Source organism: Sminthopsis crassicaudata, chromosome 4 (assembly GCF_048593235.1).
Source record: "Sminthopsis crassicaudata isolate SCR6 chromosome 4, ASM4859323v1, whole genome shotgun sequence".
NCBI lineage: Eukaryota > Metazoa > Chordata > Mammalia > Dasyuromorphia > Dasyuridae > Sminthopsis > Sminthopsis crassicaudata.
Genome location: NC_133620.1, coordinates 376721484 through 376740427, shown reverse-complemented (window position 1 = coordinate 376740427; position 18944 = coordinate 376721484). Strand labels below are relative to the sequence as shown.

Sequence of the window (18944 nt, the reverse complement as noted above, 5' to 3'; positions counted from 1 at the left end):
GGTCTCAAGCTCAGAAGGTTCTCTTAGAAAAGCCCAAAAAGGGTTTTAAAAATTAAATAAGAGAGATAGAAGAACAATTAGAGGAAGAAATGAGAGCTATGCAAAATTATGGAGCAAACAATCAACAGCTTCGGTGGGGGGAACCAACAGCTTGGAAAAGGAAACAGAAAAATTGCCTGAAAAAAACAACTCCTTAAAAACTAAAATTGACCAAATGGAAAAGGAGGTTAAAAAAAGCTAACTGAAGAAAATAATTCATTAAAATTAGAATTGGGCAAAAATAAATGAATGACTCAATATGATATTAAGAATCAGTAAAAACAAACAAACAAACAAATAAATAAGAAAATTAAAAAGTAACTCATTGGAAAAACAACTGATCTGGAAAATCGATCAAAGAGGAATAATTTTAAAGTTATTGGACTACCTGAAAGTCATTATAAAAAAACAAAAGAGTCAGGACAACATCTTTCAAGAAATCATCAAGGAAAACCACACTGATATTTTAGAAATAGAGGATAAAATAGAAATCCAAAGAATCTACCAATCACCTGCTGAAAGAGATCCTCAGATGAAAACTCCAAGGAATATTGTAGCTAAATTCCAGAATTTTTAGGTCAAGAAGAAAATCATGCAAGTAACCAAAAAGAAACAATTAAAATATTGAGAAGCCACAGTTGGGATTACCCTGGACTTGCCAGCTTCCACATTAACAGAGTGGAAGGTCTGTAATAAAAGGCAAAGGAACTTGGACTTCAACCAATAATCAACTACCCAGCAAAACAGAGCATTATTTTTCAGAAGAAAAGATGGACATTTAATGAAATAGGGAATTTTCAATCATTTCTGTTGAAAAGATCAGAGCTGAAAAGAAAATTTAATCTTCAAATAGAAGATTCAAGAGAAGCACAAAAAGATAAACAGGAAAGAAAAAAATTTATTTAAATATTAAATTGTTTATATCCCTACATGAGAAGATGATGCTTGTAACTCTTAGGAATTGTATCTTTGTTAGGGCAATTAGAAGATATATACATAGAAAGAGGGTAAGGATATAAGTTGACTTTGATGTGATGACATTATTTTTAAATTTTTTTTTATTAATTTTATAATTATAACTTTTTTTGGACAGTACATATGCATAGGTATTTTTTTTACAACATTGTCCCTTGTACTCCTTTCTGTTCCGAGTTTTTCCCCTCCTTCCCTCCATCCCCTCCAGTAGATGGCGGGCATTCCCATACATATTAAAAATCTTATAGTATATCCTAGGTACAATATATATATATATATATATATATATATATATATATATATATATATATATATATATATATATATATGTATATATATATATGTGCAGGATAGAATTTTGTTGTTGTTGTTATTGCAAAGGAAGAATTGTATTCAGGAGGTAAAAATAATCTGGAAAGAAAAACAAAAACAAAAAAATGCTCATAGTTTACACTCATTTTCCAGTGTTCCTTTTCTGGATGTAGCTGATTCTGTCCATCATTGAACAGTTGGAATTGGATGAGTTCTTCTCTATGTTGAAGATATCCACTTCCATCAGAATACATCCTCATACAGTATCATTGTTGAAGTGTATACTGATCTCCTAGTTCTGCTCGTTTCACTCAGCATCAGTTGATGTAAGTCTCTCCAAGCCTCTCTGTATTCTTCCTGTTGGTCATTTCTTACAGAACAATAATATTCCATTACCTTCATATTCCATAATTTACCCACCCATTCTCCAATTGATAGACATGCATTCATTTAGCAGTTTCTAGTCACTACAAAAAGGGCTGCCACAAACATTCTGGCACATACAGGTCTCTTTCCTTTCTTTAGTATTTTCTTGGGATATAAGCCCAGGAGTATATATATATATATATATATATATATATATAGCTTATTAACTGAAAGGAAGTTTATATAGTTTGGAACCATATCTCTTGTATTTGTCATGTACCTTGTTTTCTTTTAATTTTGTGTCCATTTATATAACTAAAATCATCATGGGATTTGTTTGTGTAGGCATGATTTCTTTATATTGAATCAATTCAGACTAATCTACTGGCTTCCATGGGATATAGTTGTGAAAGAAAAGAATTAGGCAGGTGGATGGAGAAGGACCAATAGTAGAAAGAACTGGCGATGATTTTGGAGGCTTTTTCAATTGTAAAGAATAATTATTTTGTTAGCTAGGAAAAATTGGAGAGGACCCTAAGAGAAGAAAGCTAAGACATAAGGAAGAGAAGAATTTGAAAGGAAGAATTTGAGAAAGAGGAAGATCAGAAGGAAAAGAAAATAAAAATACTGGAGAAGAAAGAAGAAAGTTCTAGGATTATAGACAAAGAAGATTATAAAAACAGAATAGGAATGAATGAATGAATGAATTGTTAAGCACTTATTCTTTACTAAGGGATATATGAGATACTCAGGGAGAATTAAGCATCTCTGAGATAAGAGCTTGTTCAGTCTTTTTCAGGGATACTTATCCACCTGTGGTGCCCACCTGGCATTCAAATATCACCTGTGTCTCCAAAAAGCCATATTATGTACAGCAATCATACCCTTATAAAACCATCTCTCCAGAAGGGCTTAATAAAGTTGAATAAAATTAAACAGATCTCAGGTATGTATTTCTGTTAGAGGTATGTCTACTTAAGCATGGGAAGACTTCCTTTGGTAGAATGGATGGGTGAGAACAATTTGTTTCAATAGCCACAAAGATGGATAAAACAGATGAAACAGAGTGATTAGAGTTTGGTCAAACATAAAAAAAATTACTAAGGTTAGCCACTACTTCTTGGTTTTGACTTTTGTCCTGCCACTGAACTTTAATGACCCTGGAAAAGAGAGGCTACTGACTTTACACAACTTTTAACGTCATGATTGCACAACATATGAGATCATGAGTCATAATTTGTTGAAACTCTTAATTTTACAGATAAAGAAACTGAAGGCCAAATAGATAACCAAAAGCTACATAAGTAGTATATAGGGGCAGAGCTGAAAGTCAAGACAGGTTCAGTAAATCAATCAAGAAGCATCCATTAGACACCTACTGTGTTAGATAGATATCCTTCCAGTCACTAGGGATATAGACACAAGTGAAATAATTCTTTATCTCAAGGAGTTTATGTGCTATCATAAGGAAATAAAGGACATTTAGGTATATAAATAATACAAAATAGATATGTAATAATTTAACGAGAAAAGAATTAGCAGATTAATGAGGGAAGAATTAGAATTAGATGGCCATCTAGTCATAATTTTAGAGTCATTCTTGACTTCACATTCTCCCTTTCCTCAAATACCTAATTGTTATCAAATCTTATAGATTCTACTTCTAAAATATCTCCCACATTCATTGTTTTCTCACTATTCATGTAAATAGTATCCTAATTTAGGCCCTTATCCCCTCTTGGCTGGGCTATTGTGATAGCCTTCTACTTGATTTGTCTGATTCAACTCCCTCTTCTGTCCAAATATATTTTCATCATAGTCACTTTTCTTCCCTATTCAGTAAACTCCAGTGAACCCTCATTACCTATAATAGCAAAAATACATTCCTTTTCCAATTTAAGCTTTTCACAAGTTGGCCTGAAAGGCTTTTTACACATTATCCTTTTTTATTTTTATTTTTTATTTTTTTACACATTCTGTGATCTATAGAATCAGAAAACCTTTATTAAGTGCTTACAAAGTACAAAGCACTATGCCAAGCCTGGAAATGCAAAGAAAAGTAAAAAAAATTGACCCATGCCATCATATAACTTACATTTTAATGAAAGATAAAAATGTTGTTGATTTTGCTCTTAAGTACTATTCGATTTCCATCTTCTTACCTTTGCATAGCATTTTTTTAAATAGTTTTTATTTACCAGATATTTGCATGGGTAATTTTACAACATTGACAATTGCCAAACCATTTGTTCCAAGTTTTTCCCTCCTTCCCCCCCCCAGATGGCAGGTTGACCAATACATGTTAAATATGTTAGAGTATAAATTAAATACAATATATGTATACATGACCAAACAGTTGTTTTGCTGAACAAAAAGAATTAGACTTTGAAATAGTGTACATTTAGCCTGTGAAGGAAATCCAAAATACAGGCAGACAAAATTAGAGGGATTGGAAATTCTATGTAGTGGTTCATAGTCATCTCCCAGAGTTCTTTTGCTGGGTGTAGCTGGTTCAGTTCATTACTGCTCTATTGGAACTGATTTGGTTCATCTCATTGTTGGAGAGGGCCACATCCATCAGAATTGATCATCATACAGTATTGTTGTGGAAGTATATAATGATCTCCTGGTCCTGCTCATTTCACTCAGCATCAGTTCATGTAAGTCTCTCCAGGACTTTCTGAAATCATCTTGTTGGTCATTTCTTACAGAATAATAATATTCCATATTATTCATATATCACAATTTATTCAGCCAATCTCCAATTGATGGGCATCCACGTAGTTTCCGGTTTCTGGCCACCACAAAGAGGTCTGCTACAAACATTCTTGCACATATAGGTCCCTTTCCCTTCTTTAAGATCTCTTTGGGATACAAACCCAGTAGCAATGCTGCTGGATCAAAGGGTATGCACAGCTTGATAACTTTTTGAGCATAGTTCCAAATTGCTCTCCAGAATGGCTGGATGTATTTGCAGTTCCACAAATAATGTATCAGTGTCCCTGCTTTCCCATATCCCCTCCAACATTCTGCATTGCCTTTCCCTGTCATTCTACCCAATCTGACAGATGTGTAGTGGTATCTCAGAGCTGTCTTAATTTGCATTTCTCTGATTAATAATGATTTGGAGCATTTTTTCATATGAATGGAAATAGTTTCAATTTCATCATGCGAAAATTGTCTGTTCATATCCTTTGACTTTATCAATTGGAGATTGGCTTGATTTCTTATATATTAGAGTCAATTCTCTATATATTTTGGAAATGAGGCCTTTATCTGAACTTTTGACTGTAAAAATGTTTTCCCAGTTTATTGTTTCCCTTCTAATCTTATATGCATTGATTTTGTTTGTACAAAAACTTTTCAATTTGATATAATCAAAGCTTTCTATTTTGTGATCAATAATGATCTCTAGTTCTTCTTTGGTCATGTTCCTTCCTCTTCCACAGGTCTGAGAGGTAAACTATCCTATGTTCCTCTAATTTATTTATAATCTCATTCTTTATTCCTAGGTCATGAACCCATTTTGCCTGACCTTAGTGTACAGTGTTAAGTGTGGATCAATGCCTAGTTTCTGCCATATTAATTTCCAATTTTCCCAGCAATTTTTGTCAGACATTGAGTTCTTATCCCAAAGGCTGGGATCCTTGCATTTGTTAAACACTAGGTTTTTAGAGTTATTAATTATTTTGTCCTTTGGACCTAACCTATTCCACTGATCAACTGGTCTATTTCTTAGCCAATACCAAATGGTTTTGGTAACTGCTGCTTTATAATATAATTTTAGATCTGGCACAGCTAGGCCACCTTCATTTGATTTTTTCATTAATTCCCTTGAAATTCTTGACCTTTTGTTTTTCCATATGAACTTTGCTGTTATTTTTTCTAGGTCATTAAAATAGTTTTTTGGGAGTCTGATTGGTATAGCGCTAAATAAATAGATTAGTTTAGGTAATAGTGCCATCTTTATTATATTTGCTCACCCTATCCAAGAGCATTTAATATTTTTCCAATTGGTTAGATTGGACTTAATTTGTGTGGAAAGTATTTTGTAGTTTTGCTCATATAGTTTCTGATTTTCCCTTGGCAAATAAATTCCTAAATATTTTATACTATCAGTAGTTACTTTAAATGGAATTTCTCTCTGTAACTCTAACTGTTGGAGTTTGTTAGTGACATATAAGAATGCTGATGATTTATGTGGATTTATTTTGTATCCTGCAACTTTGCCAAAGATGTGGATTATTTCTAATAGCTTTTTAGTTGAATCTTTGGGGTTCTCTATGTATACCATTATATCATCCACAAAGAGTGATAATTTGGTTTCCTCATTACCTACTCTAATTTCTTTAATCTCTTTCTCCACTCTTATTGCCAAAGCTAGCATTTCTAATACAATATTGAATAGTAATGGTGATAGTGGACAACCTTGTTTTACCCCTGATCTTAATGGGAATGGTTGCAATCTGTCTCCATTACATATGCTGCTTATTGATGGTTTTAAATAGAGGCTACTGATTATCTTTAGGAAAAGTTTATTCCTATGCTCTCAAGTGTTTTTGATAGAAATGGTTTTTTCATAAAACCAACTTTTAGTTTTATTTATTAGTTCAATAGTATTTTTACTTTCAATATTATTAATTTCTCCTTTTAATTTTAAAATTTCAAGTTTAGTATTTGATTGGGGGTTTTTAATTTAGTCTTTTTCTAGCTTTTAAAGTTGCAAGCCAATTCATTGATCTTCTCTTTCTCTATTTTCTTCAAGTAAGCCTCCAAAGATATAAAATTTCTCCTTATTACCGCTTTAGCTGCATCCCACAAATTTTGGTATGATGTCTCATCATTGTTATTATCTTGAGTGAAATTATTGTGTCTATGATTTGCTATTTCACCCAATCATTCTTTAAGATGAGATTATTTAGTTTCCAATTACTTTTTGATCTATTTACCCCTAACTTTTTGGTGAATGTAGTTTTTATTGCATCATGATCTGAAAAGAAAGCCTTTACTATTTCTGCCTTCCTACATTTAATTTTGAGATCTTTATGTTCTAATATATACTCAATTTTTGTATAGGTTTCATGAACTGCTGAGAAGAAAGTATACTCCTTTCTGTCACCATTCAGTTTTCTCCAAAGACCTACCATACCTAAACTTCCCAAATTTTTGATTTACCTCTTTAATTTCTTTCTTATTTGTTTTGTGGTTTGAGTTATCTAATTCTGAGAATGCAAGGTTGAGATCTCCCACTATTATAGTTTTGCTGTCTATTTCTTCTTGCAACTCTCTTAACTTCTCCTTTAGGAAGTTAGATGCTATACCACTTGGTGCATATATGTTTAGTATTGAAATTGCTTCATTGTCTATGCTACCCTTTAGCTAGATATAGTTTCCTTCCTTATCTCTTTTGACTAGATCAATTTTTGCTTTTGCTTGATCTGAGATGAGGATGGCTACCCCTGCTTTTTTGACTTCACTTGAAGCATAATAGATTCTGCTCCAGCCTTTTACCTTTACTCTGTAAGTATCTCCCTGCTTTAAATGTGTTTCCTGTAAACAACATATTGTAGGGTTCTGACTTTTGATCCAGTCTTCTATCCGCCTCTGCTTAAGGGGGGGGTTCATCTCATTCACATTTACAGTTAAAATTACTAATTCTGTATTTCCTGCCATCATAATATCCCCTGATTATGTTTTTTTCCCTTACCCCCACCGAACCCCTTCCCCAGTATTAAACTTATGAGCCCCACTTGCATCACACAGCCCTCCCTCTTTAATATCCTTCCCTCCTCCCTTAAAATCGCTTTCCCTTTCTTATTCCCTCTCCTTATTACTCTTTTCCTTTTCCCTTTTCCTTTCCCTCTTTTTAATGAGCTGAGAAAGAATTTTCTGTAAAACTAATATGTTAATTATTTTCTCTTTGAGCCAATTCTGATGTGAGTAGGTTCATACAATGTTTCTCCCCCTCTCCAACTTTCCTCAGATATGGTAGTTTTCTTTGCCTCTTTGTGGGATGTGGTTTCCCACTTTTTATCTCCCCTTTCCCCTTTTTCTTACACTATCCCCATTTCTACTTCCCTTTTTTTGTTATATCCTTAAAATCAAATTATACATGTAGTCTTAATGCATATCCATAACAGAAATACAGTTCTCAAGAGTCCCTTTTACCTTTTTCTGCTTCTCTTGAGTCCCATGATTGGAGATCAAATTTTTTCTTTAGATCTGGTTTTTTACTTAGAAACATATTGAATTCATCTGTTTCATTAAATGTCCACCTTCTTCCATTGAAGGAAATGCTCAACTTAGCTGGGTAGTTTATTCTTGGCTGCATTCCAAGTTCTTTTGCCTTTTGGAATACCAGATTCCAGGCCCTTCGATCCTTTAATGTAGAGGCCCCCAGATCTTGAGTGATCCTTATTGTGGCACCTTGGTATTTGAATTGTTTTTTTTTTTTTCTTGGCTGCTTGTAATATTTTTTCCTTAGTCTGATAGTTCTGAAATTTGGCCACAATGTTCCATGGAGTTTTTTTTTTTTAAGGATCTTTTTCAGAAGGTGTTCGATGAATTCTTTCAATGTCTATTTTACCTTCTAGTTCTATTATCTCTGGGCAGTTCTATTTGATGATTTCCTGTAAAATATTATCTAGGCTCTTTTTTTCATCATAATTTTTGGGAAGTCCAATAATCCTCAGATTGTCTCTCCTAGATCTATTTTCCAGGTCTGTCATTTTGGCAAGTAGATAGCTGACATTTTTCTGCAGATTTTCATTTTTTTGGCTTTGCTTGACTTATTCTTTGTGTTTCAATGAATCATTCATTTCTATTTGTTCAGTTCTGATTTTTAATGAGTTGTTTTCTTCATTAGCTTTTTAAACTTATTTTTGTATGTGTCCAATTGAGTTTTTAAATGAGTTGTTTTGCTCCATGGAATTTTTGTCCATTTCACTAAATTTGTTTTTTAGTGAGTTATTTTCTTTTTCCAATTCACAAATCCTACTTTCCTGTGAATTCTTTACCTTTTCCAATTCACATTTCAGGACATTGGTATTCTCTAGCATAGCTTCTCTTTCCTTTCCCCATTTTTTCTCTAATTCTCTCTTCAGATTTTTAATAGTTTCTTCTAGGAGAGCATTATTTGGGGAATTGTCTGGAGGCTGTCTGCTATTAGCCTCCTCAGGTTTGGAAACCAGCTCTTTTTCTGCATAGAAGCTTTCAATCATTTTCTTCATTTTTTTTGCTCATTTTTTTAAAGCCTTCAGGGTCTGTCTTCAGGGCAAGGAGATTACCAACTTCCTCTGTGAGGGAAGATGGGTTTATGGGCAGTATTTGCCTTCCCACTGGGCTGCAAGGAAAGGCCAAGCTATGGGAGGGCTCTGGGAAGAGCTTTACAGGGAAGTGATTATGACTGGGTATCACAGCCAGGCTGTGTAAGTGCCCTGCTAGGAGCCTGGCTGTGAGGATTAGTGACTGCCTTGGGGCTAGTGGTTAAGGAGCAAAGGTATCAGTTTCCCCCACACACACACACACAAATGCTCACTTTGAGTATTTGCAATCCTCCTGTTCCTCATCATACTGGAAGTGTCCCTGCTTGGGGGAGCTCAGTCGGGCTGGGGAAATTCCACTACCCCAGGGCGAGTCCCTCACTGTACAGATGAAAGGCTACCCTGGGTTGTGCCCCTGCTGTGTGTGACTGCCCCCCACGAGCCCTTCGCTGCCAAATGCAGCGAAGAGCTGTGCTATGGTCTGTACTAGGTCACTTCTGGTCCTGGGTGGGCGCAGCCAGAGCCTCTTGGGCTTTGGCGTCCCTCAGTGCACCCACTACCCCAGTCTCCAACTTCTCTTCTGTTCCCCTACTCCGCTACCAAAGCAAAGCAGTCAGAGAGCTCCGTGTACATCTTCCAACCTCAGAGGCCATCCGGCTCCCGTTTCCCTCCCTGTTCTGCACTGGTCTGCTCCCACCAACTCAGGTCAAACCTTTTCTGGAGATATTCCAGATTATTTTTTCTGGTAAATTATTGTATTTCCAATTTTCATGGGTTTTACCAGTCAAGGGCTGTTTTTGAGGCTGAATTAAATACTTGATAGAAAGGGAATTAGAGAGCTTAGAAAGTTCCGTCTAGCTTCTCAGCCATCTTGGCTTCGCCCCCAGGATTTTTTATGAATGATTTTTTATCTAAAAATTAAATGAATGCAATATTCTTAATGACATTTCTCCTTTTTATATTTTGCTATCATCATATTTTTAACAATATTTTTCCTAAAGTTAGACCATTCCTTATATAAATACAATTTTCTCAAAATAAAAAAAAATGTTTTTGCATAGTTAGAATAATTTTTAAAAATTAATTTTAAGTTCCAAATTTTTTCTTTTCCTCTAATCTTTTTCATATTCATTGAGAATGGAAGCAATATGATACCTATTAAACATGTGAAATCATGCAAAACATATTTCCATATTGTCCATGTTACAAAACTATAAAGCAAAGAATAAACTTAAAGGTAAAGCAATATGCTTTTATCTGTACTGAGAATTCATTAGTTCTCTGTCTGGAAGTGAATAGAATTGTTTATCATGAGTCCTTTGTAATGTCATAGATTATTATATATTAAGGATAATTATGTATAATAATCATTTTGTGAAGTAGTATGCTTTAGTAGATAGAAAAATAGCTTTGAAGTTGGGAAGATCTTGGTTCAGTTCCCACCTCTGACATATTCTTACTATATGATTCTTAGTTAACCTGTCAGCATGGATTCATAGGTTCAGTTCCCACCTCTGACATATTCTTACTATATGATTCTTAGTTAACCTGTCAGCATGGATTCATAAATGCCTCCTCACAAATTTTTTATAATTATACACTGCAAAGCAGTTGCTGTTCTGTATTGGTAGGATTTTCTTCATTGGAAACATCTACAATTGCATCTATGAATTAAATCACAAATCTTGCCCCACCGATGTCCTCCCCAAATAGTTTTTTTTTTGTTCATTTTTAAATAGAAAATTTCATTATTATTTTTAGTATTATTGCTCAATACCTCTTGCTCTGGCTTACCTTTCTCTGGTTTGGGTATCCAGACCATATTTACATTATACAAAATTTGAATAAGATTATCTTCTTTATTTTAAAGACCAATTTAAGTAGCAAATTAAAGCTCTTTTAAAAGTATTTTGTTTTTCAAAAGGCATGTGTAGTTTTCAACATTTATTTTTGTAAGAATATGTGTTCTAAATTTTTCTTCCTCTCTCTTTACCTCTCCCTTCCCCAAGATAGCAAACAACCTGATATGGGTTAAATATGTGCAATCCTTTTAAACATATTTCCTTTTTGTCATATTGTGCAAGAAAAATCAGATCAAAAAGGAAAAAAAAATGAGAAAGAAAACAAACCCAAAAAGATGAAAATATAGTGCTTCAGTCCACATTCAATCTCTATTGTTCTCTGTTTAGATATGACTGTCCAGGTCTATTTCTCAGATTTATTGTAATTGCCTTGAATCACTACATTGTTGAGAAAAGTCAAAAATGAAAAGCTCTTTAAACATTTGATAAGGCTCACTTATAAATTTCTTCATAATGTGATTTTTCCCCTTTTGAATATACAGATATGGTTAGCTCATTTTTCCTTGGAATTGTGATATTTGTTTCCTGATTTGTTGCTGTTGGTTATTTTACATGTTTTTGGAGATATTGATTTATTTTGGGGGAGTAAACATCATGGTTTGCTTGCTTCTTTATTTTACATGAATTCATTTCTAGTCACTCTACTTGTACATTTTATTTTTTAAATCCAAGTGTAAGAATTTTTACTTAATCCTCATAAATGAAATCTTATTTGATTCATTCTATTGACATCCTTTTAACTTAATTTTGTCATCCAATATATGAAATTTATGAAACCTACAAATATTGTATACATAATTTTTGTTATTGTTGATAAAATCATAAATAGAATGCTGACTTTTCCCCTTCTAGATCTAAATGAACATGCTAAAGGAAGAGTGGTTCTTAGATCTATAGAACTTGAAAGTTAGGGCATTTGGAATTCCTGTTTGTACAGGCATACCTCATTTTATTGTGCTTCACTTTATTGCACTTTGCAGATAATGCATTTTTTTTTTACCAGTTGAAGATTTGTGACAACTCTGTATTAAACAAGTTTTTTACACCTATTTTTTCAACAGTATAGGCTCACATTATATTTCTCTGTCACATTTTGGTAATTCTCACAGTATTTCAAATTTTAAAATATTATTATGTCTGTTATAATCATTTGGGATCATGAGCTTTGATGTTATTATTGCAATTATCTTGGAGTGCCACGATCCACATTCCTGTAAGACAGCAAAATTAATATTTTAATGCTCTGCACATTCTGACTGTTTCACTGACCCCTTTTCCTTCCTTTCCCCCCCCTCTACTCAGCCCTTGATGGTCCCTAAGACACAATAGTATTGAAATTAGGCCAATGAATAATCCCACCATAAAATCTCTTAGTGTCCAAGTGAAGGAAAGATTCAGTCAATGCCCAGTAAACTTCATTGTTGTTTTATTTTAAGTAATTGACAGTTATCTTAACCTTTGTCAACCACCAGTCTTAGTCAGCAGTCATCAACATCATGGTAAGACTCTCCACTGGCAAAAAGATTACAACTAGCTGAATGCTTTGATGATATTTTTTAGCAATAAAGTATTTTTAAATTAAGGTTTATATATTTTAAAGACATACCATTAGTACACACTTAATAGACTATAGGAAAGTATAAGCATATCTTTTCTGTGCACTGAGACACCAAAAGATTTGTGTCATTCAATTAATTTTGATATTCACTTTATGGCAAGGGTCTGATGGTCTGGAATCAAAGCTACAATATTTCTGAGGTATGCTTATATTTCTATTTATAAAAATTCTACAGGGAATGGACCTTTGATTTCATTGGTATAAGGAATTCTTAGTATGGAAACTTATCAGTTCATATCAGCACATTGTCTGAAATATATAGAATTGGATAATTGATGAACACAAAAAGATTAAATAATTTGCTATGAGTTCTACAACCAGGGCATGTTAGAGGCTAGATTAAACCTGAGTCTCATAACCACTATGCTATACTTTCTCATTTTCTATGGTGGGGCTGATTTCTTAAATCCAAGTCACTTTGATAATCAAAAACTAAATGGAAATCGCTTTATTCTTAATGAGGCCTCCAGAGAAGAAGAGCTAGACTTTGTATTATCTAATCCTCTGTGCCCCTGAGTGATAAATACTCTAGGGGAAGTTCCCAGAGTTTAGGGACAGACCAATTTCATCCTTGTCTGGAGGCCAAACAGCTAAAGATGATTGAAATTCAGATTTGAAAAGGCTGCATCTCTCCCTTATGAAATTCCTGGTCTACAAGAACCAATGGCTTGGACCTTTCCTTCATTTGTAGCTAGACTCCACAGCCTTTTGTGGCAGCCTGGAGAGCTGGTCTCTTCTTGGATTCAATGTTAAATTTCTTCTAGCAAAACTTCATGGAGACTGGACCTTCTGTCTTGTTTTTCTCTGAATAGGTAATAGCTGTTTCAATTCCTCCTAAACTTTTCTGATTGGGGACATTTCTTCTCCTTCCTTTTGATGTAGGACAATAGAAATGAGTTGTCATTGGTAGAAGCAAATGAGAATGGGTTCTCATTTTTTGAAAGTTCTACTCATTTCTTAGTCATAGTTTCTAGAGATGGGTATGCCATATTCATTTTCCCATACCTTTATGCTATGGTATCAGACAATAAAGGGCACAAACATATTCAAAGCTATTAGGCAAATAAATAACAAACTAAGCAGTTCACAAATGGTGGGAAACTATCTTTACAACAAGAGGTACATAATATGAAGTAAATGATATCAGCATCTTTAAGACTCTCCAGTGGCAGATAGCTATTCTCCATCAGTCTAAGGATAATTGCCTTCTAAAGGGAGTTCCAAGTTCAGGAAAACTTTGCTTCTGTTACTCCTACCTGGAAATTCAGAATTCAAGACAAGAGGAGGTAGTATTTTTTATTACATTTTTCCTTCACATGACTAAAATATATTCATTAAAATTATATTAAATTCAGGATCTTAAAAAAAACAAAGTAGACCCAAATACCCCTAATGAAATCACATATCACTGTGACTTTGTTATCTTCTTGAGTCAATGAGTTTTGGGATTGTTAGAAAGTGGTTGCAGATCATTACAACTTTTGTGACTTTGGATGAGCCACTTACAATATTTTGGTCTCCGTTTTCCCATTCATAAAATGAGGGGAATTAGATCACATGACTTTGGCTTGAATTATCTTCCAGTTCTAGATTTATGATCCTGTCATAGTACATTCTGACCCACTCAATTCTGATTCTCCTAACTCAACTCTTTTCTTTCCTCATCATCTCCCCCATTCCCTTTATCATGAGGAGGATAATTTCCTTAGTGATAATAGTGCCTTCATAGAATAGAGATTACAGACAGAATTCAGATGTATTCTAACTTTCTCCTCCTCTTTACCTTAATTATAACAACCATTTATCTCATTTGATCCTCACAATAGTCCTGGGAGTAGGTGCTATAATTGTCCCTGTTTTTATACATGAAAAAACTGGGGCAGATAAAAGAGACTTTCCTAGTTAATATCTGAGGCTGGATTCAAATCCAGGTGTGTCAGACTCTAAGACAGACATTCTCTACACTTTGCTATCTAGTCTCCATGAAGAATTTCACTTAATCTTTTTTCAATGCCTTCCTTCCCTTATTTATAAAGACAGAAATTTCCCAACTTGCCACAATTAACCTTTCACATTTCATACTGGTTGTCAACAGAAAGTTCTTCCTTAGATCTGACCTTCCTCAGTAAAGGTTAACATTCTCTTGTTCTATCTTCAGTAGAAAGAAAAATTCTTAGGTCATCATTTTTCATTAAATGCCTTTTTGAGAGACTTAAAGAATGCCATTTATCTATCATTCAATCCTCCCTTTTCTCCAGTTGAAATAACTCCATTCATTTGTCCTTTCCTCCTTAGTATTTCACCCTTGCCTAATGCTTCTTCTGACAGAAGATCCTTTCATTCACACATGTAACTTGTCAATATCCTCAGCAAAATGTCAAATTAAGACTTGTTTATTTGCTATATTTTAAGCCTTGAAAGCAGCTCGTAATTCTGAACTCTAAGGTTTATTATGAAACTTCTTAGCCAGATTCTTCTGTAGTTAATGGAGCAAACAATATCACTTGTGTTATAAATGAGAGAATAAATACCCAAAGAACTTAAATGGCTTTCCCGTGATCAGGTAATAAACACCAGAGCTGGGATATAAACCCACAGTTCTTTACTCCACATCTAATTCTCTTTCCTTTTTGTCCTCCTGTCATCCTTATCTGCTTTCATAGTTGAGGTACCTGTGATTAGGGAAGAGCCTTCGTGGATTCTGCCTCAATGGACTCCTTCCCAAAGCCAGAACTTTGCTGCACTGGGTCAGCTTTTATAGTTTCTGAATTTTATTTCCTTTCTAAGGTGGAGGGTAGCAAAGAATATGGAAAGTGATGCCTTATAGAACTCTTTCTTATAGAGCTCTTTATTAATGCTCTGACAACATTAGCTCTTCAGAGAGCTAAGCATTTAATAAAAGGGATGAGAGAGCCATGGTCATATATATTAAATGATATCATTCAAAGAAAACTGAAAATACAGAGAGAACCTATTATAGCCTATCTTAACAAGATATCATAGAAATATAGATTTAAAATTGAAAAGCCCTCAGTGTATATTTTATACGTAATAAAATGAGGTCCAGGGATCCAGAGTGATTTGCCCAACCTACCACAGGAAGTAAGTATAAAGGGCAGGATTTGAACTTGGATCATCATGGAAAAAATGGCATCTTGTGGTCTGAGTGTAGGGAATGAATCCTAGTTTTAGTGTTCCATGGAAGAAGTGGATGGAAATTGAGTAGAGAATCTTGGATACTTTTGTGTAATTCACAGCTTAGGCAAGTCAGCCTGCCTTTCTAAAGTTTGGTTTTCTCAGATGAAAAAGTAGATGTTGAACTAGATAACTTGTAATCCCAAATCTAGCTCTAGCTCTAGGATGAAACCTTCTGAATAATAAAAAAAGACAAAGGCAGAAACAAAAGCTATAGCCTGGCAAAAGGGCTTTTTCCAAGGAAAAATCCAAGTTATGGTTTCATCTATGACCATAACAAAGACTAAGAAAAATAAGACAAACTTGACTATTTTGCTCTCACATTCTTCCATTTTCTAGAGAAAACACCCTAAATTCATTATCCTTTGTTTATAGAAGGCACTTTCCAATACAATACTATGATTCCAAAGAAGGTTCACTTAGAATTCTAATCACTATATTCATTCCCCTGTCCAATCTTATAAAATTCCACATAATCATAAATTTCTTCCTAGTTGTGCTAAGTCAATCTTTCAATATGTGTTTCTATTTCCCTAATCATACAAGGAGCAGCTTAGGATTTTCACTGTTTCCCTTAGTATAAAGCCCTCTACATAAAGATGCTTCTTTTATTACATGACCAACTGATTAAATCTATATTTCTTATTTTTCAGACCCCATGAAGAGAGAAAACTATTCAGAGGTGAGTGAGTTTATTTTCCAAGGGTTCTCGAACTTTCAAGAACATCAAATTACACTTTTCATGGTATTCCTTGCTCTGTACATCTTAACCCTTGCAGGCAATGCCATTATTGTGACCATCATCAGCATGGACCGTCATCTCCATACTCCAATGTACTTCTTTCTAAGTATGCTGTCCATTTCTGAGACCTTCTACACATTGGTAATTGTCCCACGAATGCTGGCCAGTCTCACTGGTCTGAACCAGCCCATCTCTTTAGCAGGTTGTGCTACTCAGATGTTTTTCTTTATTACTTTAGCTATCAACAACTGCTTCCTGCTCACGGCCATGGGATATGATCGTTATGTGGCCATTTGCAACCCCTTGAGGTACACAGTAATTATGGACAAGAAGATGTGTACCAAGTTAATCTGTGGTTCATGTGCCATTGGTTTGACTATCGCAACAGTTCAGATCGTATCTGTGTTCAGACTGCCCTTCTGTGATGCAAGAGTACCCCATTATTTCTGTGATATTCTCCAAATAATGATGCTTTCCTGTGTTGACACTTCTATTCATGATATCATCAATGTTATCATTAGCTCACTAGTAATTGTGGTTCCCATGGGTTTGGTCTTCATCTCATATGTCCTCATCATCTCCACCATCCTAAAAATTGCATCTGCTGAGGGAAGGCAGAAGGCCTTTGCAACATGTGCTTCTCATATCACTGTGGTCATTATTCATTATGGATGTGCTTCCATTGCCTACCTTAAACCCAAGTCAGAAAATACCAGAGATCAGGATCAACTGATTTCAGTGACTTATACTGTTTTCACTCCACTGCTGAACCCTGTTGTATACACTCTGAGGAATAAGGAAGTCAAAGATGCCCTGCGCCGGGCTGTGGGAAGAAAATCCCTATGCTAAGATCTTTGTGAGTTTGGCACAAGATAGTCTTACTTGACACAAATTAGAGAATATCTTTTCTGAGTTGCTCATTGCCTTAGAACACAAACTTAAACAATTTCAACAGTGGGGCAAGAACAATAATGGCCACCACTTGAGAATGAGTAGCAGAAAGTATAACAGACTTGGAGGCAGAGAACCTGAGTTTGAATCTTGGATCAAATAATTATTTGTTCTATGATTATGGACAAGTCATTTAGCATCTAAACGTTAATTTTCTAATAGATAAAATGAAATAATAATGCTTATATTTTATACCTTACAGGGCTGTTGTAATGAAAATGCTTTGTAACCTCTAAAGTGATATAGTAGAGTTCATCTTATTAATAATAACAATAATATTTACTTGAATTATATACTTTTTCCCAGGGAGAATAAGGATTTTTATGAGCTTGTTATTAAAGAGTCAACACACTTCTGAATCTTTGATTTGGTATTTTCTGTCCCATGGTACGTGGTGCTCATGTCTTATGACTGTTCAAGCTTTATTTAGCTACTTATTACAAACTGTGAGATTGAGAACATTCTTATTGGATGGATTGATTATTTTAAACTTAATACATACTATAAGATGAGTAGGCAGCATATCTATGGCCAGACAAGTGAGATTGAGAAATGGAAGGACCTTAATTCAAAACAAATGAGATATACAGCTTCATAGTAATGAACAAGACATAATCTGGAAAGCCTAATGTAGGATATGACAATTATGAGAGAGATGTTAAGTTAGAAATTATTAGAACGGAATTTCCTTGAAGAAAAGAATGATGTCCAAAATTTAATTTTAAACTTATTTTAAATTTGATCCCTCCTTGGTAGCTTGCGTAGTGATCAGTAAATGTTTGAATTGAGAAAAGAAAACTAACTTCTCATGACCCTTACATTATATACATATACATATACACATATACAAGCATACAAATACATATATATATCTACATGCATAAACATGTGTGAGACTATATATTTATGTGTGTTTATGTGCATAATCATGTACTTATAAATACATTTATAAATTGATACATATAACACACATGTGTGTATTATATATACACATATCCCACCAGGTCTGAAAGCGAAAAGTTTTAGGATAAGTTAGGTTGTAAAAGTGGTAAAATTATTTTTTCATCTTTAAAATTGAATGTTTTTAGACTGGAGGTCTAAGGGGAGAAAGGAAGAAGACAGACAGAAACAGGGATAGAGATACAGAGACACAGAGATAGAGACACAGAGACAGAGATAGGGACAGACAGAGACACAGAAAGAGACAGAGATACAGAGACAGACACAAAGAGAGAGAGACACACACAGACAGAGACAAAGATAGAGACAAAAAATAGAGGGAAAGAGAAAGGAGAAGATAGAAAGAGAGAAGGCGAAGAATAGAGCAGGAATGGGAATGAGGGATAGAAGGAGAGAGACAGAGAAGGGAAAACACCATATTCTTCAGTGCTTATTTTTGCACTGAATGGGAAACTTACTGTAAGAGTTGGCCCAGCTTCAGCATAAAAAGTATTGAGTTCCAGTTCTTCTTCTGGCATATACTGGTTGTTTTAAGTTGAGAAATCCCTATATTTCTTGGCGTCTCATATCTAAGTTTCATGCCCATTAATATGACCATAAGTCAGAGTAGGTGGAACTCTACATTGGTAAAGTAAGTTTCTGATCCAGGGTTCTCTAAACCT

General features: G+C 34.4%; 1 protein-coding gene across 1 annotated transcript; it reads left to right on the top strand.

Moving 5' to 3' along the window:
- The first annotated feature begins 16287 nt into the window (after nt 1–16287).
- On the top strand, nt 16288–17220 carry LOC141540856 (olfactory receptor 10J1-like). Its single transcript, XM_074264794.1, has one exon. It carries the CDS (start codon nt 16288–16290, stop codon nt 17218–17220), a length of 933 nt encoding a protein of 310 aa, XP_074120895.1.
- The last annotated feature ends 1724 nt before the right edge of the window (nt 17221–18944 follow it).

What these genes read in the sequence shown, in the direction of transcription:
- LOC141540856 (XM_074264794.1), top strand. Translation starts at nt 16,288, where the DNA reads ATGAAGAGAGAAAACTATTCAGAGGTGAGTGAGTTTATTTTCCAAGGG.